The sequence below is a fragment of the Chroicocephalus ridibundus genome, chromosome 1, assembly GCF_963924245.1.
Source record: "Chroicocephalus ridibundus chromosome 1, bChrRid1.1, whole genome shotgun sequence".
Taxonomy (NCBI): domain Eukaryota; kingdom Metazoa; phylum Chordata; class Aves; order Charadriiformes; family Laridae; genus Chroicocephalus; species Chroicocephalus ridibundus.
The window spans coordinates 177,794,606-177,817,267 of record NC_086284.1 but is presented as its reverse complement, the minus strand read 5'-3'; the positions used below and the strand labels follow the sequence as shown (position 1 = coordinate 177,817,267).

General features: G+C 37.5%; 1 protein-coding gene across 8 annotated transcripts in view; it reads left to right on the top strand.

Moving 5' to 3' along the window:
• The window catches only part of NAV3 (neuron navigator 3), a 566,306-nt gene that overhangs the window by 517,676 nt on the left and 25,968 nt on the right, over positions 1–22,662 (top strand). For all 8 annotated transcript variants that reach the window (XM_063322883.1, XM_063322884.1, XM_063322882.1 and 5 more), the window contains 7 exons: positions 26–214; positions 2,671–2,723; positions 7,565–7,588; positions 9,933–10,010; positions 17,286–17,369; positions 20,023–20,134; positions 21,443–21,564. In XM_063322883.1, the coding sequence (XP_063178953.1) occupies positions 26–214; positions 2,671–2,723; positions 7,565–7,588; positions 9,933–10,010; positions 17,286–17,369; positions 20,023–20,134; positions 21,443–21,564 (662 nt within the window). The remainder of the gene's footprint in view (positions 1–25; positions 215–2,670; positions 2,724–7,564; positions 7,589–9,932; positions 10,011–17,285; positions 17,370–20,022; positions 20,135–21,442; positions 21,565–22,662) is intronic.

Genomic DNA, 22,662 nt, shown 5'->3' with positions numbered 1-22,662 from the left:
TCATTAATAAAGCTTTGTATTCCAGTGAGTCCAACCAACCTATCTCAGTTTAACCTTCCTGGACCCAGTATGATGCGTTCAAACAGCATCCCTGCACAAGACACTTCTTTTGATCTGTATGATGACTCCCAACTGTGTGGCAGTGCTACATCCTTAGAAGAGAGACCACGAGCGATTAGTCATTCAGGTTCATTCAGGGACAGCATGGAAGAAGGTAAGACCTAGTTACTATTTGGATCGGCTAATGGGCCCCAAAATAGGCCCCCAAAATAGGCCTCCAAAGTGTAGTAAAATTTTAAAATATTTTTTCAGCAACATAAAAACATAAAGAATTTTGTGAAGCTATTTTTTAATTCTGTTGAGCTGGATTCACAGGACTTACTTACCCTAAAGCGTGGAAGGTATTTCTTTCACACAGTAATATGCAATGCTGTGTATGTCATACACTTATAAGTCCTTTATTGGAAATTGTCGAGGAAAGGAAGTAATTCTTGGAAAATTATTTTATTCTTTTTGTCTCTAAATGTGAAGTGTCTGAGCATACCTTGACTACTGTGGTTCTATGCTGTCTTAGTCCTACTTCTGTACTCTTTTTTTTCCAAATGCCAGTAGTACTTAGCATCCCCTTTCTTTTATAGTCACCTAATTTCCCAACTTTTCTACAGCTTCCTACAGCAAACACTATATGAATTTCTGTATTTAAACTCTGTCATTAATTCTGACCTCACTACTTTCTGTATGCAAATTATTACTGTTGGTCTGGTTTCTTTAATGCTATGTACAATACCTGGAACTTGGGGAATATTTTTGTTTTGGCTTTGGTTTTGGTTTTTGGGTTTTTTTAACCACATCTGACAGCTCCTAGTTAAATGCCCTGTAACATTTTCTTCTGCCTAACAGTTCTGGTAAATCTGATTATTTGCAGAATTCCCATACATTCTCACACCCTTTAATTAAAAAGCAACCCCCCCAAAAAAGCCCCACTAAAATCTAATGGAGAGTCATTCTATCACATCATCTCATCAATCTTGCTTACTGCTAAGTGATAACAATATAAATGGTCTTTATAACAAGCAAATAAAAAAGTCTTCCCCTAGCCCCAAAGGTCATAGTCATGAGATAAAAGGGGGAAAAAAAAGTCCTAGATGAAATAACAGACAACTAATATTTTCACTTCTCAATTTGTTCTTCTGAATTTTAGATGATATGTCAGGCAGACATCTGGGTATGTAATACTAGCAGTAGGGTGCAGGACAGATCAAGCTGTGAGTTGTCAGCACAGAGAGGATGGCTGACTGCACAGAAGCATATCACATAATTCAAGGACAGAGGTGACTACAGACCCTTTGCTGAGGAACAGGAGAATTATCAAAGGAAACACTGGAAGAATAATAGAGAAAACAAGGCAAATAATTTATGCATAGAAAAAGAGGTGTTAAATCTGGAATTTCAGTAATGGGTCACCGGTGGCCTTGATGAAGGCTTTTTCATTGGTCATGTTTCATATCCAGCTGGAGTGGATAACCATGATCAACCTGAGTAAATGAAAGTCAATGCAGCAATAATAAACAGTTTTCAGCAGTTTACAGTCACTAGAGATTAACGTGAAATGATGCTGTTGGAAGGCCAAATGTGTTTTATTTAAGATAGGAGCTCTGAGGAAGGTTATAGTGAAAGAAGTGAAGTAATGAGTAGAGCCACAGTGTATGAGAGCAGAATGGGAGTTTAGCTGAGAGATTTAAAACAGAGACTGAAAATCAGAGATAGATTGAAAGGAACAGGATTTATGGTCAGTGTACCACAACTTTGTAAATATTTGCCCGGTTACAAAACTAGATTTAAAGTCTATTTGGCTAATTCAAGTATTCTCCTATTGTCAATTTGGAATACAAATGCCAATAACACAAAATAATTTATTTACCAAACTCTTGAAACAAAAATGAAAAGAAGTAACGAAATAAATGATCTTCTTTAAAATTCTCTGTTAGTGTGTCCTTCTTCAGTAGAGTAATCAAAAGCAGAAGGGGCATTTTTTTCTCAGTTTAGTCTTCAATTGCCATTTTCAGAGAGACCAGGAACACCATTTTTTGCGTTGAAGTCCTGCATCTTCACTCCGTGCTCTTGAGGCTGACTCTACTGACGATTAGTGGAAATATGGCACTACATCTCGCAGTAACCCCTTCACACGGGCTACAGACACCAGCGTGCACGGGTCTGCCTTGTGCTGAGGGCAGACGCCAACTGAGGAAAGCCTGTGAGCTCACCCCAGGGAATGTGAACTGTTTTGCAAAACACAGTCTAGTATTAAAATCACTTTGCTCAGCTTTGGGCAGGTGTATAAACCTGTCCAATTTCTCGTTTCTCTAAAGAGTGTATTTATTAAGTGATTTGTTGTCAAAACAACAAAAGTCATGCTTGGTTTGCTGGTAATAATACTGAATCTCACTGGCTTGCTCTCCTACCATGTACGCAGAAAAGTGCCTTTTTTTTTTATAGAACAATCTTTTTAAGTGCAGGAAAAAATTATCAATAGCTTTTCTTTACTGATAGCTCATAATTGCTCTTTGTGGAAGATTGGTTCTCATTTTAAAAAGATGTTTAGTTATTGAGCTACGTGGGGGAAGTTTTATGCTTTCATCAATATTTCATATTATTTTCCTTTTTTTAAAGTACATGGGTCCTCATTATCACTTGTCTCCAGCACATCCTCTCTCTACTCTACGGTGAGTATTGACATATTAGAAAAAGTTCTGCCTGCCTCTGTTCTTGTTCATTGTTCATGAAACTTTAAATGCTTTGAGGTTTAGAAGGATTAAAATTATACTACAGTGAAGCAAGGACATTTCTTTTCAACTTCAGTATTACTGTCACGCTATTTTAGAATACATTATTTTCATTTTTTTTATGTGATTTGATTAGAACTGCTTAAAATTGCCTACTGTATGTATTTAAGTTAAAAAGAAAGTAATGGTCTAAGAGTCTCTCTTTAAAGGGGGGGAGGTCCTTATGCTGTTGTAGTTGATAAATATGAGTGATTTTGCTTCTTTTCAGCTAGTTTTCTAATTGCACAATTTACAAAGTGTTTTTGTCCTGTTTGAGGTACACTTCTTGAAAAACACAAGATTGCTCCAGGGTAAGGGAGATACAATTTGCAGTTTAAATGTCTAATGATCTTTGTTGCAAATGGCAGCATTTAGATGTTATTTCCAAAGAGAAGAGTGTCTTTGAAAAATGGTTATTCTTACTTAATTAGATTATTTAGATTGAGTAATAATTGTACTCTAGCTCAAGCGGAAATTCTAGTTTTGATTTTTTTCTCTATTTTATTGTTTTGGTATCTTTATTTGAGATCCTCTGGATGATTTGTTGCTTCAGTTGTTCTACTAACATGAAATCATCCATATGGGAGGAGTTAGGCATGTTTGGACATTCCCTTGCTGATACACAGCAGTTGCTTTGCAATCTGTTTGCTAACTACAGTTACATGCTGTAGTAGCCCTTTGTCACTGGAGAGGAACCCATCTACCTGCTTTCCCACTGTACGTTCATGAATAGTCTGTCTCCTCTCCGTATTTTCAGGTGTTGAATAGTGTCAGCTGACATCCCTGGAATGATGTGGACTCCTCTACCCAGAGCCAACACCAGTTCTTGCCTGGGAATACCGAGCCCATGCAGCCTGATGCATTTGCACCATTTGGTAGCCCTGTCTCAATGCTAAACTCACCTTAGCTTGGAAACTAGGTGCATCCATGCACAATGTCTACCACAACGGTGCCTCTTCTAGTTCTGTTTAATCATAAAAAGGTCTATACAAGGGCATGTCTAAAACGTAAGGTACACAGGCATTAGGTTTGTCCAGACCTTAAGCAGCAAATTGCAAGAAATTCCAGTCCAGACCAGTCCTGAATTATTTTGGGGCAGTAGAGTGTACATAGAGACGGGCTGCACATGAGCCAGTCATGTGCATGTAAAATTCAAAGCAAAGATTCTCACTTACATTTTGGTAGCTGAAAAATCTTTACTACTATTTCCCTGTCCGTGAGACACTACGATCAGTTTGCATGGGGGGTGGGGAGGTCCAGAGTAATAATTCAAGCTTTGATGTCAAAGTTTAGAAGAATATTATGAAACCGATAGATGGTAAAAATCAAATTATAAAGCGACACCGGATGCTTTCAGCACCCAAACAGTCAGTAAGTCTGAAATACCTCTGCTCTAGTGCTGTATAATGAAGTAAGATATTTGCTAATACTTTCTATTTATATAACCTGCTATCATTCAAGATTACAGAGTATCTTGGAAATATTACCTAAATCCCATGATATTAAAGAACAGTATTTTTCCTGCAAAAGAAACTGTTTGCCCAAGTTTATACTGTAAGGGGAATATCTTCTGAAATGTCTGACTGTCTGTCCACATTGCAGCTAAGCCCCCACTTCTTAAGTTATGGATTATGGAGACAATATAATGGAAGAAAAACCAGTAAAGGGCAAGAAATGAATTAGTATGACAAAATTACTAGGACTGACCTTTGGGGATGATTTTTGATCAGAATGCTTGATCCCTCTCATCCTGTGAAAAAAGTTTAAACTTTTCAGCAATTAATCAGAAGATGATGCACAAGTGGAGTCTAGAAACATGAAAGGTTGGCAATCGGCATCCCATCAGCTGAAAGCAGAGAACAACATTTCATAGATGATATGGTGCGGTGCCCAGTTTCCTTCAGCAAGGAATAGCTTCCCGGGGTTATGGCACATATAACTCGCTTTCAGCTATTACTAGATTCAAGGAGGAGTACAAGAGTTTTTTACCTTATTTAAGCAGGCCAAAACCACAAAGCAGGAATTCCAAAGCAGCTGCCTTTCCATAAATATCTCATTCAAATATATTTATTAGATTTCTCAAGCATTGCATTAAGCCTTGGTGCTAGTGATTTTCTGCAGCCTAATCACACTGGAGAGATTCAGACAAAGTACTAAATAAAGATCAAGATCTTTATGTATTATTACCAAAGGATAGCTGAAAATCGTTATTCTCTGTTAGAGAGTTATTAAAATTAAAAAGTTATTCTCTGAAGATTGTTTCTTTGAGAATTCAAATACGAGATTCAGAAGAGACATTTCATGATTTGCTGCCATTGCAATGAATAAGTCCAATGAGACAGAAATTTCTGTGTTCACTAGTATTTTCTGTATGTATTTGCTTTCTTCTTGATTTGCATTTGGGTTTTCAGGACTTACTTGAATAGACTGGAAATCTAGCTTGTAAGATATGCATGTAGAGGGACAAAGATTTGGTTTCTCAGAAAAGTATGCCACGTAAGCAAACTTAGTAGACTGTAGGATTGAAATACTGATTCAGTTTTGGCAGTGAATATATCTAGCTCTCTGAGAAGTTGAAAAAAAATGTGTGGTAGTGTAAATTATGATAGGTTGTCTCCAGTTTTAATCTCATCCTGCTCAGTAGGTGAGACACTGCAATTTGCACATATTTAGTTAATTGTTATATTTCTCGCACTGGCTCTCAGCATTAGCTACACTTAGAATCCCTAGACTTCATTAACTGTGCTAAGCCAAGCTCAAAGGAGATGTGTAAGGACAAGTCATTTGTATGTTAATATTTTAAGTCTTCAAAAAAAGAAAAAAAAAATCCTTTCAAGGATGGGATGCATGGATATGTTGGAGAAGTAGAGGAAGAAAAAAGATTATTTCCTTTTAGAGCATTTTGAACCGATGGCTGAGTGCTGGGTTACAATGGTGCCAGCATGAACTCTTAAGTAAAAACTGCTCAGATGTACTTGGGTTTTTATTTTTTAAGTTGATAGTATTCCCAGAATCCTATCCTTTCTCTTTGATTCACTTCTTGCACTGCCCACGAAAGTTGCCTTGTGGGAGCCACCTCTCTGAGCTCTGGGGGAGAGGCAACGCTTTCTTGTACAGTGAGGGACAATCTGGTAACAACATGCAGCACTGCCTTCATCCGCGGGGTCTGGTGGTCTAAGGACAAGGGACCATGTCCCTGCATGGCAGTTTCAGGAAAAGGTCACCAACCCCAGTTTTTTATTTTTTTGTTTTTCTTCGTACGATAGAATTCATAAGGGGACATGGTCTTTCTTCATCCCTTTGTGACTTTTCATGCACTACATCTTTGAAGAAAGAATAATGGGAATAGAACTTTTTTTCTTTTTTTTCTGAAGGCAGATCTCTTTTTTGCAAAAATACATCAGAAAGTTCTTATCAGTATGTGTGTCGCATAAAATAAACATTATACTAAATCATTCCCATGTAGTGATGTATCAGGCATTACAGTAGTTTCAGCCAAGAGCAGCTCTAAGTGTTGCGCAGGGCAACACTGTAACACCACAGTCTTTTTAGTGACTGTTACTAGATAAACATGTATGGAAAGAGGCATTTTCTAAAAGTCTTCTCCCCCTACACCGGGTAAAGTAAGAAAACATATCTATAATAAATTATTAACATTCTAACAGCACAAAAGTTGGGCTTAATACAGGCTTAAAAAAGCTGCTACATTAATTTGTAATAACACAGGTACGGCCTGATGTCAGGAGATCTTCTGAGGAACTCTTACCTTGGGTTTTCTTAGCCTTTCTGGTGTTATTTGTAGCTAATTTTCCACCCACATTTTCCTTTTACTGTTTACTTCTCTTCCAGATAATGTTAGACTGCTTCTCTGAACTTGGGCCACCTCAGATCATGGCGGGGATTGGTTTCCAGTACATTAACTGATTCTTATTTAATGTTACAAAAGGATTCTTCTCTCACGGCACACCATTCCTTTCCATTAGAATCCCACTGAAGCAAGATTTCTCTGTCCACTGAATGCCTCCTAAATTAGACTACTCCCATGCTTACAAATGTAATCACTTTCAAAGGTTTGCCTTGCCATGGTTTAGTTTCTTAGCTTGTTGAAAAAGACTGCTGAGTAAACGGCATCGTTATATGACACAACACATAATAACATGGAAAATAGCTAAAATTGTTAAATATCATTAGCAAGCTTAAGCTAAAACTTTAACATGCCTTGATAGCCCTTAATACTTTCCTCAGTACTCTGTATGGAAGAAATTACTTGAAAGTGCAACTCTCCTCACCTTCCCACCATATATGTTTTACTCGTAGCAGGGGTTAGTCTATTTTTGATATTGCTCAGTATACAGTAAAACAAATATAGTTCCAGGAGCCATAATAATCATTACAGTGTAAAAGTTTGCTTGTAACAGGCTAAGGCCCCTGCCGTGACAGGAGAGCAGATTTTCTTTTATATCTTAGAAATGTAGCTGCAGTTCCTGCAGTTCTGTTCCTGTTCTCCTTTTATCCACTGTTTCATGTTGTCGGTATGCTGGCAAACTCCTTGGGGTTTCAGCTGGAGCTTTGCCAAGTAAGTTGAAAAGAATTCCATTTATTGTTTTTACTGCATACCTTCCTTAAATGTAATGGATCCGTGAAACTATTCATTTCGCTTCAGTGTAGCTGGCTTTTATTTTCTATTACCACAATTATGTTGCATACTGTTTCTAAGCCATTTCTTCTTTGTTTTCTTCCAGGCAGAAGAAAAGGCACATTCAGAGGTAAAACCATTTCTTTGTTTCTATAGCTGCGTATTGTATTATAATATTTTAAAGTTTATTGTTTATCTGCTATGGCTAAACTGCTGAGTCGCTGGGGAAAAGATACCGTATGTCTTTGAACCACTTTTTGGAAAGTACTGCTAAAGAGCTGATGCAGCTTCTAGTGCACTAGAAGGTATTTTCTTCGCATCGTGCTGGAGAATGCCTCCTGGCTGAGGTTCTGAAAAGGTGAAAAGAATCGATGAGAATCAGGCTTCTGAGTGGAGGACTTGTGATAGGTCTGATTTCTGACTTAATACCTCTCTGTACTGGATCTAAGGGACTGTGCAATTCTAGGGAATGATGTGCTGCCTTTCAAGAAAAAAATACTTCAAATGTTCGCTTTGAACTTCTCTCCCTTACATTTTGCATTATATTATATTTCTGAAACTGACCACTTTGATGGATTTCAGAGCAACGCAGATTGATTTCAGATATAAATCAAATCTGACGTGGAAAACAGCTTCTTTCTCCTCACAGTGTGTAAGAATGGGTGACAAGCCCGGGTCAGCAGCTGGATACAATTACAGCCTTTCTCCAAATGAAGTCCTGGTTGTATTAAAAGGGCACCAAGGAGTAGCAGCAATAAAATGCAGCACCAAGGGGTGCACTTCCACTTCACAGGGCTACATGCCTTCCAACACCTGTGTTCATGCTCCTATTTTTCCTGCTCTAATCAGAGAAAAAGTCAACTAAGAGGTATTTTGAGGAAGTTGAAAAAAATAAACATATTCTTCCTTACTTGCTGCAGTATATTTCAATACAATTTCTACCTGAATTTTCTAAGCTCTCTTCTCTGAAAGTTAAAGCAAAGGAGCTAAAGAACCATGCCATAGCTCAGAAGTGTAAATGACAATGATGACAATTCCCCTCTTTATTGCCCTTTATACAGGGCTGTGTATAGAGGTGAAACACCATTTTATTCCTGCGTATTTCTACATGATGTTTTCTCAGTATCTAGGTCTGCTCTGTGATGCTCTTGCAGGAGATGTTGAACAACAGTTCATGAGAACTACCTTTGTATAGTTGCAGGAATATAACAAAAGTGTAGCTTAGGCGGGAAAGTCAAATAATTGCTATTGAAAAATAAAGAGAAGACTTGGAAACAGAAAAAGTGTCAGTCCAGGATGGAGAACAACTCAATAGTCTGTCTCCTTTGAGCTGTGTAAATGGCCTAGCTAATTTTGTATCATAGATGTACAGGAACTTGTTCATTCTTAAAGCTTGTGCAATATTCCCTGTTGGCTTTTCATGGGACTCATAAAATTGAAGTGCTGCAGTAGCCTTTACTAGTGAATGTTATGTGCTCCCTTTCTTAGGCTAGTTTTACACATATTACTTCTCTAATCTGGAATAATTTCTTTTATGTCTGAATATGAAAGTGGTTCCAAGTGAAATTCCATGCCCTTCTTAAGTTCAGTACAATGCCTGGAGTTCCTGTAAGATCTCAAATGAGCTTAAAATGATGCACAAGCTTCATGCTAGATATCTATCCTAGCTGAAATGTAAACAGATATTTTTTCTTAAGGATTCTGTTTTTCATTAAAGGATACAGGAGCCTTGAATTACGTTTATTTTCATGTCAACAAGCACAGTTAAAGATTTATTTTTTTAAGTTGGCAAGCAAGTTTTTGAAGTTTATATAAGGTTTAAAGACGCTGCATGTTTGAATATCAGGGACTGTAGGAAGTATTGTGTTAGAGAAAAAAAATTTTACTTTAACTCATCTAACTTTAGACATCCGTGAAGCAAAAATCTGTGTCCGAGATAGTAATCAAAACCTTCTTCAAGCAAGGCAGTGGGGGAGTACTTTTTGGCACTTGATCTACTGAAGGCGTTTAGCATATGTGGGTTGCATCATGTCTACAGTCAGGCACAGTGAACCTCACCCAAATTCATTCAAGTTTCATAATCTCAGGCTTCGGCTTCATTCGGGGCTGCTATCCTTGATTGCACTAAGGATATGTTTTGAATGTATGGGATTTGGTAAAAAACCATGTCATTTACATGTGCAAACAGAGGATTGTACATATGAAGTAATTAAGCATTTGCCCATATGTGCTCCCCTACCTGGGATCAGAGCTCATACACTGGTTAAGTACAAGAAAACAGTTGGAGCAGCACTAGGTGCCAGTTTTTAATAATTTATATTTCTGAATAGTTCTGAGATTAAAATATGAAACTAAGACATTGTAAACCTATTAGTGGTCCCTTAAGAAAACAAACAAACAAAAAAAAACTAAACCAAAAACCCACATCAAATGAAATTGCTGAAATGCTGACAGCAGTCTTTTTTTTTTTCTAGCAAATTCAGAAACTACGGAGAGAGCTGGTTGCATCACAAGAGAAAGTTGCTACCCTTACATCTCAACTTTCAGCAAATGTAAGTATTTTTTCTTGTGATCAGAAACAGTACCAAAGAATACATTATCAGACTGGCTAATAGCTCTTGCTCAACACATGGTCTGGAAGACTTTTACTATTTATTTATTTTGGTGTTTTTCAAATTAATTATTTCATTAAATGTCCTCATTGCCTCAGCTTCGAGCAGAAGAAATCTTGTAATCAAACACAGTGGAAATGGAAAAGAGAGTTTCCACACTTTGGATGTGACAGCAGTCCTATCCAGTTCAGTTTCACTCTTTCCTCTGAATCCATTAAAAAAAAAAGCCCCAAAGTAAGGAGAGACAACCAAAGAAAGGGCATGATTTGCATATTCTGATAGAATTCACTATAATTTCGTTTCACAAATAGACAGATGTGGAGGGAAGCATAGTATACAATTCTGTATAGAATCCATATGCTGCAATAACTGCGCTGATATATAACTGATGGAAACTGGGCTGTTTCACAGAGAGCTCTCTGGTGTTCCTTTCAATTGTCATATACTGGTAATAGCAGTTATTGAACATCTTATCAGAAAATAATGCCAGATAGGAAATGTGAGCTGCAGTCCTGCCTGGTTACTATGGTTTCAGATGAAGTTACTGGATAGTTACTGAACAATCTGTTGTATAGTGATTTTTAAATGCAATGCAGGATATAACTATAGTTACAATTCCCAAGGAAAGCTGAGATGCAGTTGCAAGAGAGTATCATTTTGTATTTCAAGAAAGCAGTTTCCTGATGTCTTGGGCAACCTATAGAGTCCTTTCTTCAGAACGTAGATGTACTGAGTATTTAGATCTATAAATATTGCCATTATTTTCAAGAAATTATTTCAGTTGGTGAAGTAGTCCTGTGTTCGTGTTGTGAGTAAATAGTCTCTAGCTGTGTGAAAGCTGCCTGTTCTCTGACGACTGCCACACGTGAAAATGTGGAAGAGCTACTCTTAACACTTTCTGCTCTATTCTGATTGCTGCAGAACACCTCTGGGTGTTTGTACCTCTGTAGCCGTATGGGTTGACAGTCTGCTCTGAGTTCTGAGAACGAGCTAGTGAAGCAGACAATATTGGAGTCTTGCAATGTTTGTAAATTCAAAAGCGAGATTCCGAGTTGGGTTATTCATTTGGGAATTTATGTTGTTATTTATAATATTATTATTTATAATAATATTATTTGTTTACATTTTGGCTTGGTTTTCACTCAAACTAATTCTGCTGCGTGGGTGAGAAATATGTTGTGTTACTCACGTTGTGTTCGTTGGGGATCTGGTCCCATGTACTGCCTCTGGACTTCTGAACACCTAGTAAGAACGCCCACAGCTTTTCTACTGATCTAATTGGAAGGGTAACATTTTCAACGGGACAGTTAAAAAAATACATACATATGCGCCTGGTTTTGCCTGCCTAGAAGTATCGCATTTGTAAACCTGTATGTGCTTGTATGCATATATATACACATATATATATATGTGCATGCATGCCACACGTTGTATAAAGGTTAATTTAATCACGTTCTTTTGACCGTGTCCCTCACCTTCTAATCCATCTCCATGGAGACACTCTTTAAACTCTAAACCTATAAGCAACCCTAAAGCTGATCCTTTTAGCACATGGGGGTTTTGAATGGTACCAAAGAAATCTTTCCTTTTTCCAAATCCCCAACATGTGGAAATTCCCTCAAAATTAAACTTGTCAGGAGCATGAAACTTAGAGGCTTCAAATTCTCCAGGCATGAACAAGGGATTTAAACACCCTTGCAATGAATACAATCTTAAAAGAAAAGTAGATATTACTAGATATTATAAGTAAATATTTTTGGGGATGCTGTCATGAGATATATACTTTACAAAACCAAAAATTGAAAAGTATTTCACAATAAGCCTGGTACTGGCTTCATTCTCTGCTATTCTGGTACAGAAGATGTAAAGCATTAAAAAAACACTTCCACATAACTCCAAAGGATCAAAAGAGACCCCTTAAAGATGTGTTAGTACTAATTCTGTCAGTCTTTTGAGTACTTTATGTAAATAAATTCTACGAAGTATCACTTAAACAGCAGGAATAAGATCCGGCTTGAAAACCAAGTGCATATACAACCTTTTAATTTTGATATAGCCTCTGAAATTTAGTCTAATTACAGAATTGATATTTAAATGCCAGTGATTATATACTTTTCATAAAAAATTATGAGAGTAACTAACAAATACTTGATTTAATTTGACAAACTTATGAAAATTCCAGATGGGCTTCTAATTTTCATGAACTTGTACTGTCTTAGCAATGCTTTACTTGCATGTACTCATTTGTCATTTATCTCCAAATCTGAGAGGCATGCTTCACCAGCCCCTGGCATTTACAGGAGAAATAGTCCTAATCACAAAAGCTGGAATTTATCCTCAGAGTAGAAATCAAAACAATCTCGAAATGGATAATACTACTGCAACCCTCATTTTGAGTCACTTGTGCATGCCAGTAGGCTAAAACCTGAACGAACAGTAAGTCTAATGCAGAAAAAAGTTTGCTCTCTGCCTATCTTTTCTGTAGATAATCCATCGCTGGCAGGCAGAGAACTGTATGAACGGAATATCTTCTGCAGTGCCTTTGCTGAACAGGAAATTCCTCAGTCCTTTCGGATGCCTTTGCTATAAATGCATTCATTTTAGCCTTAGTCCTAAACTCCTCCAAATTTCCATACTTCCAGTGTCTGAAAATAGGCAGCACTTTTTTCCTCGCTGTGGTCTGGAGAAGGAAACTATTAATAACCAGAAATCTTGTTCCCTCACAGTTCATCTCAGGGTCGAGTTTGTTGTTACCATTTCCCTTTGTAGAGCTGCGCTAAAGTATTGTATGTGAGTGAAAAAAGAGCATCGTATTCATCTCATTTCAATACTATGTGTGTCTGTCTTTGCTTCACCACAAAAGATTGCTGGTGACAGTAGTACATGTGTCATTCAAAGGTTGTCAGGCTGAAATTTGACCTACTTCATCAAGCCTTTGCTCGATAATATTATTTCAGATCAAAATCTGTCAATTGGAAAGTACAGCATTTCTCAGGCAGTTTGGAAACCTCTGCTAAGACTTTTCTTATTGGGTTTCATTTATTATTCAGGTTTTGTTAGCTGGACTCAAGTACTATGCTTGATTTCAGCAGTTTATTTCATTTGATTAACCCCAAAGTGTTTTGCCTGCATATGATTAAATTCAAGCAGGGCCCAGCTGTTGTTTGGATGCTTAATTTACAGGTTTTTTCTGAGATTCTGGCTTTTCCCCTGGCACCAGTTTTGATGTTGCTGAAGGGCAAATCTCAGTACTAATTAAGAAAGGGCCTGCTTTCAGCGCGGAAAGTGTCCAACCAGCAGACTTCCTACATGACTGACAAGGGCTCAAATTCCAGCGAGCAGCCTGAGCCCAGCCTGTTCGGAGGGATTTTATCAGTGCTTTGTACTGTATAAAGCCAAAGGGTGCGTGCTTGCAAACTGTAGTAGACCCAGGATGCCGGTAGAAAGCGGAGGGGGTTCGCTGGCTAATACTCTTGTTTGGCCAGCTCTGAACCACTATCCTACAGCCAAACAACAAGATAATAGCAGGCGGCGAACAGAAAAGGTCACCAGATGTACAGTTGCTTCTTGCAATCAGCCCGATCCCTTCTGGCCTCTCACACCTCCTTTCATTCAGCCGTGCCAGGTGGGAGGAAATTTATTTACTTACCTTTGTTTTATAAACCTGTATGCTGCAGGTCAAATCGCAAAGTTTGTCAGCAGGTATTCTTTGGATATGGCCACGTCATGTTTAGGATGGGCTGTAAACCTAAGAGCTGAGGTTATTTGGGGTTTGGCTGGCCGGGGTCCTTTACTAAGAAGGAAATGTTTAAAATCAAATCTGTCGTCTTAGCACTGAAGTGATTCCCTGAGCATATATCTCTTTGACTGTTGCCAATGGGAATTTCAGATGTTAACAGAAGTCAAAAATTAATCCATATGCAGTGGATCTACAGATTAAGAGGTGTATATCATCTATGTATCTAATATGTATATTATGTTAAAGATGGATATATTTCGCTGTAGGCACACTTCCAGAAATGCCCAGATACTTAACTCTGACTCCAGTATATCTGTCTCCAGGTACAAATGCTGCATTCAATTGTGAATATATATTTTTACTTTAGAATAGATGTTATTCAAAGCACATGCAGTATTCAAGCTATTTTGTGTGGTATTGGAGTGATCTATGCCGTGAATGAAACTACCAAATCTAACACAAATATTTCTAAGGTATGAGGGACTGGCTGTAACTTTAGAAAAGACTTCTCCTAAGTATTTTTATAAGAATGAAAGATTGTATCCTTTTGGATAAAGTGAATAGTCCTCAGAAATTGAGGATTACTGATACTTCCCCACCAATATAAATATACTGATAATCTAGCCTTTTTCAAATTAACTTTTATTGTTTTGTTACACAGTATTTCTTTTGGGACATATCTGCATAAGATTTCAACAAGTAGAAGTTCCCTAGACTGCTGAATAAATAAACATTTGCTACCATGGGGAAAGGCTGCACAATTTATTACTCTGAATGTAAAATTAACAGTTTGTATTTCAGAGAAGAGGATTTTTTTGTAATAAACATTAAAGTGATGAACAATGCAATTGAAGGTTGTTTTCTTGAATAATTTTCAGTGATGGGCCTCTGAATTATATTTCTTTACTATGAACAAATCAAGACCTGATAGTCTTTATCTCAAATGAGTTAGGAAAGATCCATCATCTTGATCCAATTACATTTATGACGAAAAATTATAGTGAGCTATTCCAAGAAGGTAATGTACTCTATCACAGGCTGAACTTCAGTAAGAATCCATAGGTGTGACATGGCTCTTTCTCTACAGACCGTCAGACAATAACTTAAGGGTCTCAGTGACCTTCAATGATGTTTTTAATTATGCTTTTTAGTTCTTAATTTTTCTTACGAGTTTGTTAATTTTTCCTATAAGTTCCTTGCTGTTTATTCCTGTACAATATAAGCTGAAGTTGTAGCTATGGAGTAGGAAAATGCTTTGCACAAATATGCATAGTTAGGTACCAAAGAACTGTGGTTATTACAGTCTAATTGTGAGAAACGGACAAAGGCAATGCATAATTAAGCAAATGATTCCTCTCTTCAAGCCCTCATTCCCCGTTGTTATTCTCATGGTAAAGCAGAACCGCAGGCCATCAGCCAAGCCATAGATTTTTTTATGAGGCAGGGAGCAGTGAGCTCCATTAGTTTCCTGTTAAACACATGTCATAAAGAGGCATTTGGCTATAATTCTGTGGTAGTGCATCTACTTTGCCTCTGATTGTGTTCTGGGTCACTGGTCGTCATCTTTGGAACTAAACCACCATAAATTAGTCTGGATATTTTTAATATGTAGCTAATTTTTAAAGTGAAAAGGAAGTTTCAAAACTAGTCACTTTTATCTTATCATCAGAGGAATAAAGTAGTGAAAACAACCAAAGGCTGTAGTTTCCAAATTGGCTAGAATAACTTTTCATCAATTGACAGGTTTCAGATGTGCATTTGACACGTATTCCAAATTAATTTTATTTAAATTTATAACTTCAAGAATAAAGACTAAGTTATAAATGTTAAAATAGGTAAACAACTACTAACTAATCCTTAAGAAATTGCATACGTATCTAGTCCTATGTTTATCAAAAGTTAGTCCCTGGGGTATCTATCCTTTAACAAAAGAATTATCCCTAAGGCATCCCTGCGGATGCAGAATACAGGTGGATACACCACTATACCCATAAGTAATTAAATAAATTATTTATTAAGAATATAATTTACAAGGAGGAAACTTTTAGTTAGTTTAATAAAAGGAGTTTACAAGATACTGAAATGTTTATAGCAATCTAAAATGATTTGCAAAACACAAAAGCCACTTATCAGTATAACACCTCTGAAGTGGAGACACAGAAGTGGGACATTATTATATATATGAAATCTCTTTTTATTTGAAGTATAATATACAGAGCAAGGTGGCCAGAAGCTCTTTTCCTTCTCCTAAAGTGCATAACAGGATCCTTTTTGGACCATGTCTTTTTCTGATTATACCTGAGATTCAGTACAACCACATACATTTGAAGAATTTCAGCCATGCTTGTACAAGCATGCAAATCTGTAACTGAAAATTTGCCAGGCACTGTGTGTGCCTGTGCTGCTATAATAAAAAATAAATTTTCTCGTTGAAGAAGCTCAGTTAATCCATTTGTGCATATAAATATGTTGTTTGTGAGTTATATAGCCAAGTGTATTGTGGTGCCTCTGTTTGAAAACTTTGCCTATTACCACTTTCGAGATGGTAAAGAGAAAATAAGTATTTCCTTCTGCTTTCGCTATTTGGTGTTGTGAGAGGAGTGAATGGAATTTTATGGAATTTCATAAAGATTAAATTCTTACTTTCCCTTGGCTGTACAAGCTGGCTTAGCTTGTTGGTTTCTTTATGATCACTTGCCCTTCTTTGCCTACAAAGCTTGATGTCAGTTAGAACCAATGAAGAGTTCATGTATTGTTTGTATAAATTTTGCTTGCATGGAGTATAGGGTGAATAGTGTTAGAAAATAAAGTGAAGCTTTAATATTTTTTAAATCTTTTAATCAGTTTCAACTTTATTTCTTTTATTGAGAAGTAGGACTTCCGATTTTCAAGACTTTATTTTATGTATACATTTGCACACACTTATAAATATTATATTTATGTTTTGTTTGTCTTTATTACTTTTATACACACAACACGCACACATATATAATCAATATAAGATGAATAGATAAGTAATGACCTTTTATAAAACTAAATGTGATATTTTTTGTTTCAGTCTCAGAATCCCTCTGGAGTGTTTCATTTGTGAGGTTAAAACTTACCTTTTAAGATAAAGTACTTGAATTCCCCTTTTTGATGCGTTCAGTAATTGAAAATAATTGTTCCTGGACTTCTGTTTGGGAGCAGACTTCTTTTGGCCAATATATCAGTAAACTCAAAGCAGGACATTAAATCCATAATTCATTTCCAGGCAGAGATACTTGAGCTAATCTCCTTGGGGGCTAAAGAAGCCGGGGGAACACAGGGCTCACTTGGCTGCTTCGCCTATCCAAGTTAGCTCAGTTTGAGTTTAAAACTAATAGAAAAGAGCTGGAGAAGATGAGCTTGGAGGGAAAAAAAATTTGAAAAACCAAATAGATCTTGGAAAATTGTCTCATTGTCACAATGAATGTTGTCTTCTGTTTCTTTCACAGGCTCATCTAGTAGCAGCTTTTGAAAAAAGCTTGGGAAATATGACCGGCCGGTTGCAAAGTCTAACAATGACAGCTGAACAAAAGGTATGTATACAAAAGCAGATGCTTTAATGTGGAAAACAGTCAGCAGATTATATTAGAGTTTTGTTTAAAAAACACTGAAAGGAAACAGGGACAGCTGTGACAATAAGACAGACAGACCTTTCTCTAATGGCCGTTTCGATCAAATCTTCATAAAGTTCCAAGAGAATTGAACTGTGCAGCATTGGGTTTATACAGACAATATCATAGAATAGTTTGAAGATAAAATCTTTCGTTTCCAGATTTAATTAAAACATATGGGACTCTAGGTTTAATCTGTACTGAAAGATCCCGTAACAATGACTGATCATAACCTGCTGGAGAGCTTCATTCCAGCCTGCCGGTGCTGTTAGAATAATAGAATTATGGGAAGGGAAAAACTTTACGTTGAGAAAAATTACTCCATTCAGAGAGTTGATGCAGGTTAGGTATCGTATTCATGAGTAAACAGTTTTGGCTTTCACTGTGCTGTTTTGACTGTTGGGGAAAAAAACCAAAACCTGATAGGTAGTAAATTTGATGTGAGCCTTTGTACCAAGCTCAGGATTCAGAGATTGCTTAGCACCTTGCAGGACTGAACTTCAGCTTTCTGCCCTTATTCATTTTGAGCAGCATCCCATAAGGAGAAAGGTCTCCTTGAGCCGAAGTGTGAAAGAAACTGTGTATCAGTGAGTTATTAGTCACCGCTAGAGTCAGTGTAGCTGTCTATAAAAATAACATTTCACAGTCTGGTTGAGCACCAACACATGAAATATGATAAAACTCATTGTGAACTAGATAGAAAATATTTGTATTGCTTGCTTTTTTTCATCTTAAGCAAAAAAACACAATGGAATTTTCTTAAAACAAAACTTTTGACTATTTAACAAAGCATAATTTCCCTCAGAAGGTTTTCTTTCCAGAAGAGGTTAAGCAGTGTCATTGAAACAGATCATCTCCAAGCTTCTTTCCCAAAAGATTTGGAACATGTTCTTTTCCGTCTCTTCTTTTCTCTATTGTTGAAGTTAAATTCCTTTAATCCTCATTATATAAATGTGGGCTGGAAGGACAAGTTTAATGCAGCAGTAATAAAAGCATTTTTTAATTAAAATTGGCTGTGCATTCTAATACAGAACTTCCTGCACTCAAGTGGAGTAATTTTACTCCAACTTGCAGGACGGTTGCTATTGAACAGAGTTTTTTTAATTGAATTATTATTTAGCACATTAAATCTTTTGAAAAATACACAAATTCAGGTTGAGATTCTTCCATGAAACAGTAGCCTCACATATGAAAGGAAGTAATTCAAATGGTTTTATTATCTTTTGGAACAAAATTGTTGGATTTCTCTTAACTTTATAATGAATATTCAATTGAGACCCTTTATAGATAAGCCTTTATTCAAAATGTTTTGTTTTCCTTAAAAATCACATGATCGCTTTTTAGAGAATAAATACAAAAGTATATGTTAGTTGATTTTAGTAGCTTTGGAGAGAAAATATGCATTCTACTTAGTTGTTGCCCTTATGTTCACCCAAGCAGTCCCATGGACTTCGGTTTGACGACTCTTATCTTGTCATATGTTTTTTAGCTTAGACAAACATTAGTGGTGGTAAATGGAGTTAAATCCAGTTGGTGTCCAGTCACAAGTGGTGTCCCCCAGGGCTCGGTGCTGGGGCCGGTTCTCTTTAATATCTTTATCAATGATCTGGATGAAGGGATCGAATGCACGCTCAGTAAGTTCGCAGATGACACTAAACTGGGCGGGTGTGTTGATCTGCTTGAGGGTAGGTTGGCTCTGCAGAGGGATCTGGACAGGCTGGACCGATGGGCTGAGGCCAATGGTATGAGGTTCAACAAGGCCAAATGCCGGGTCCTGCACTTGGGACACAACAACCCCATGCAGCGCTACAGGATTGGGGCAGAGTGGCTCGAAAGCAGCTTGACAGAAAAGGACCTGGGGGTGTTGGTTGACAGCCGGCTGAATATGAGCCAGCAGTGTGCCCAGGTGGCCAAGAAGGCCAACAGCATCCTAGCCTGTATCAGGAATAGTGTGGTGAGCCGGACTAGGGAAGTGATCATCCCCCTGTACTCGGCACTGGTGAGGCCCCACCTCGAGTACTGCGTTCAGTTTTGGGCCCCTCGCTACAAGAGGGACATTGAGGTGTTGGAGCGTGTCCAGAGAAGGGCTACAAAGCTGGTGAGGGGTCTGGAGGACAAACCTTATGAAGAACAACTGAGGGAGCTGGGGTTGTTTAGCCTGGAGAAGAGGAGGCTGAGGGGAGACCTTATCACCCTCTACAACTACCTGAAAGGAGGTTGTAGAGAGATGGGGGCTGACCTCTTCTCCCTGGTGACAAGTGATAGGACGAGGGGAAACGGGTTCAAGTTACATCAGGGGAGGTTTAGATTAGATATTAGGAAACATTTTTTCACTGAAAGGGTTATTAAACATTGGAATAGGCTGCCCAGGGAGGTGGTGGATTCACCATCCCTGGAGGTGTTTAAAAAAAGGGTAGATGGGGCACTGAGGGACATGGTTTAGAAGTGGCTCTTGTCAGGGTAGGCTAAAGGGTGGACTCGGTGATCTTAAAGGTCCCTTCCAACCTCAACAATTCTATGATTCTATGATTGTTCTTGTGTCATATATTTTGAGCTCTCTTTGCTCTTCCCACAGGAATCTGAGCTTATAGAGCTAAGGGAAACCATTGAAATGCTGAAAGCCCAGAATTCTGCTGCGCAAGCTGCTATTCAAGGAGCCTTGAACGGTCCTGATCATACCCACAAAGGTATGTTTTTGTCACTGTTAAAATAGATGCAGAGTTTCTCCCAGAAAAAAAAAAAAAAAGCTAAGTCACTACTTTTCTGTTGTTTTGGGGGCTCTGTTGCAAAGGCAAGCACATTCTGCAGTGCATGGTAGGCATACTTGTGGCATTTCCAGAGCTGGAAGCCTTGCATGAGCTTCCTGTTTGCCAGAGTTCCTGGAGCCTTGTCACCTCAGAACTGGGTGGCCAGGAATTGCTTGCTGGGTTAACCCTGTCGCTGCGGTTGTATATTGAAGTACACCCAAGACACTAATTAAGTCTTATGGTGAAACATGGTTATAGCTGGGAAATCCAGTGTAAGCTGTAGCTCTAAAAATCAGTGTACTCCTTGTTAAGAGATGGACTGACAACAGCTCAGCTCCTTCACGAGGTGCTAAATCAGTGCAGGAAAGCAGGGATTTTAAATTTCAGATTCTGAATTAATTTCTCATTGCAGTTAGGCAGAAGTCACATGATAAATATATACTTCAAAAGTGTCTGTTGATAAGCAACAGCAAAGGAATTACTTGAAGAAAATAAATAATAGCAGCATTTATTTTTGACAGTGTCATTGATCTTTCTTTAAAGAGGTCATTATTTAGATGTTTGCTTTAAGGTCATTTCATTGCATGACTTGAGTATAGCAAAGCTGAATTCTAGGAAGTAAAAAATAATCAAAAAAGTAATTTCCCTTGGTATTAGTGGGTATGTTCTGCAAGAATATTTTCCAGTGATTAAGATATAGTTATCAGAGACTTTTAAGAAATAGAAACTCAAATGCCTCACCAGCCATTTCTAATATTCTCCACTTCTTGGTTATTTGGTTTCATTCATTTTTAATGAACTCCTGCCTGCTTATTTCCATCATGGTATATTAGAAAGTAGCATCTGAACGCTGATTAGGCCTGCTACAAGTCAAGTAGCACCTATTCTCCTCGGAAAAAGAACACCGGTACCTGTGACAGCAAAAAGTCAAGTAATCCATCTGTAACAGAAAGTGCTTAGCTACGAGGTTACGCCTGCATAGATTACTGTGCAGGGTCCTTGCCTTCATCCCAATAAGACCCCATTTTGGAGAAGCTCCTAAGTGTTAACCTAATTGTATGCATCCCCATTCACCACTATGTGGTTTCTCACAGGCTACAATAGCTTGAATCCGAGCCACTGCAAGCATCAATGTTCATTATGTTCATCTAGACTCCCTTTGAGGAGGAAGAAGCTACATAAATACAAGAATGATTGTTATATTGAAACAGAGAACAGATGGATTTCACTGTAATTTCTTTACTTTAGATTTACGTATAAGGCGGCAACATTCTTCAGAAAGTGTTTCCAGCATCAACAGTGCTACAAGCCATTCAAGCATTGGCAGTGGTAATGACGCTGACTCCAAGAAAAAGAAAAAGAAAAACTGGGTAAGTGCTTAGCAGGTTTAAACCTATCTTTTAGCTATTATGTCATTTCCTAGTGCCTGAGCAGCATAATGGTCCATTTCATCTACAATATTCTTGTGGGGCCAGACAGATACAAAGCAATTCACGTGTATCCATACTGTGACACTACCAGCAAACTAAAAATTGTTGAATATCAGCTGTGAATTATTTGCATAAATCAGGATAATTAAAAAATAAGTAAATAAAAAATAGCTGTTACGACCAAAACCATCTCTGGGCCACATTGAAACTCTGATTTTTCTTCAGTCAGAATTTGATTCAAAGACTTCACTCGAATATGTTAACCAGCTATGAAGGGAGTTGAAATCTCTTAAGAATTCTCATGTAAAAGTAGTCTGGTGTTTAAAGAAATTAAGATGCTTCTCAACTGGAATACACAAATACCACATAGCACTAAGGGTTTAATCAAATACTTTCAGTAAATAATCTGAAAATATGTTTTTGTTGTTTTAAAAATATTACCTGCATAAACATTTGTTTTAAAATACTGCTCAGCCTTCATTCCCTTGATTTGTAATTCCACACTCTTTCATGTTTCTGCAAGGTGAACTCTAGAGGAAGTGAGGTGAATATAAACCATGGAAAATTTGGCATGCATCTATAAAGAACCCTATCTTGGCATGATTGCTATTTATTTTGGCAGTAGGCTTTTATACTTTCTAAAAACAGATTATCCTGTATGTCTTCTCAGTTTGTCTCTATTCATTTTAATCTCAAAGTTTAGGCTATAGAAAGGGGGAGTGTAGCCAAAATCCATTTCTTTCTCGTTAGATATCATGAGCTGGAAAGGACTTAAATAACGTTTCTCTGATCAGTGGTCACACTCCCCGCTCTCAAAGTATATCATGAAAATAACATGTTTGAATACCTCATTTTTTATAGAGGAACCAGTTTGTCATTGAGTTCTATACAATTTTAATCAGAACAATATTCTGAAAATAAAAACAAAAATCAACCATATTTTTCCTTAGATGAACAATTTCTGTATTTAGATAAAGGTATCAACGAATGGGCTAGTTAAAATTTACTGCAGACAAAACTGTTGTCGTCTTGGCTCCT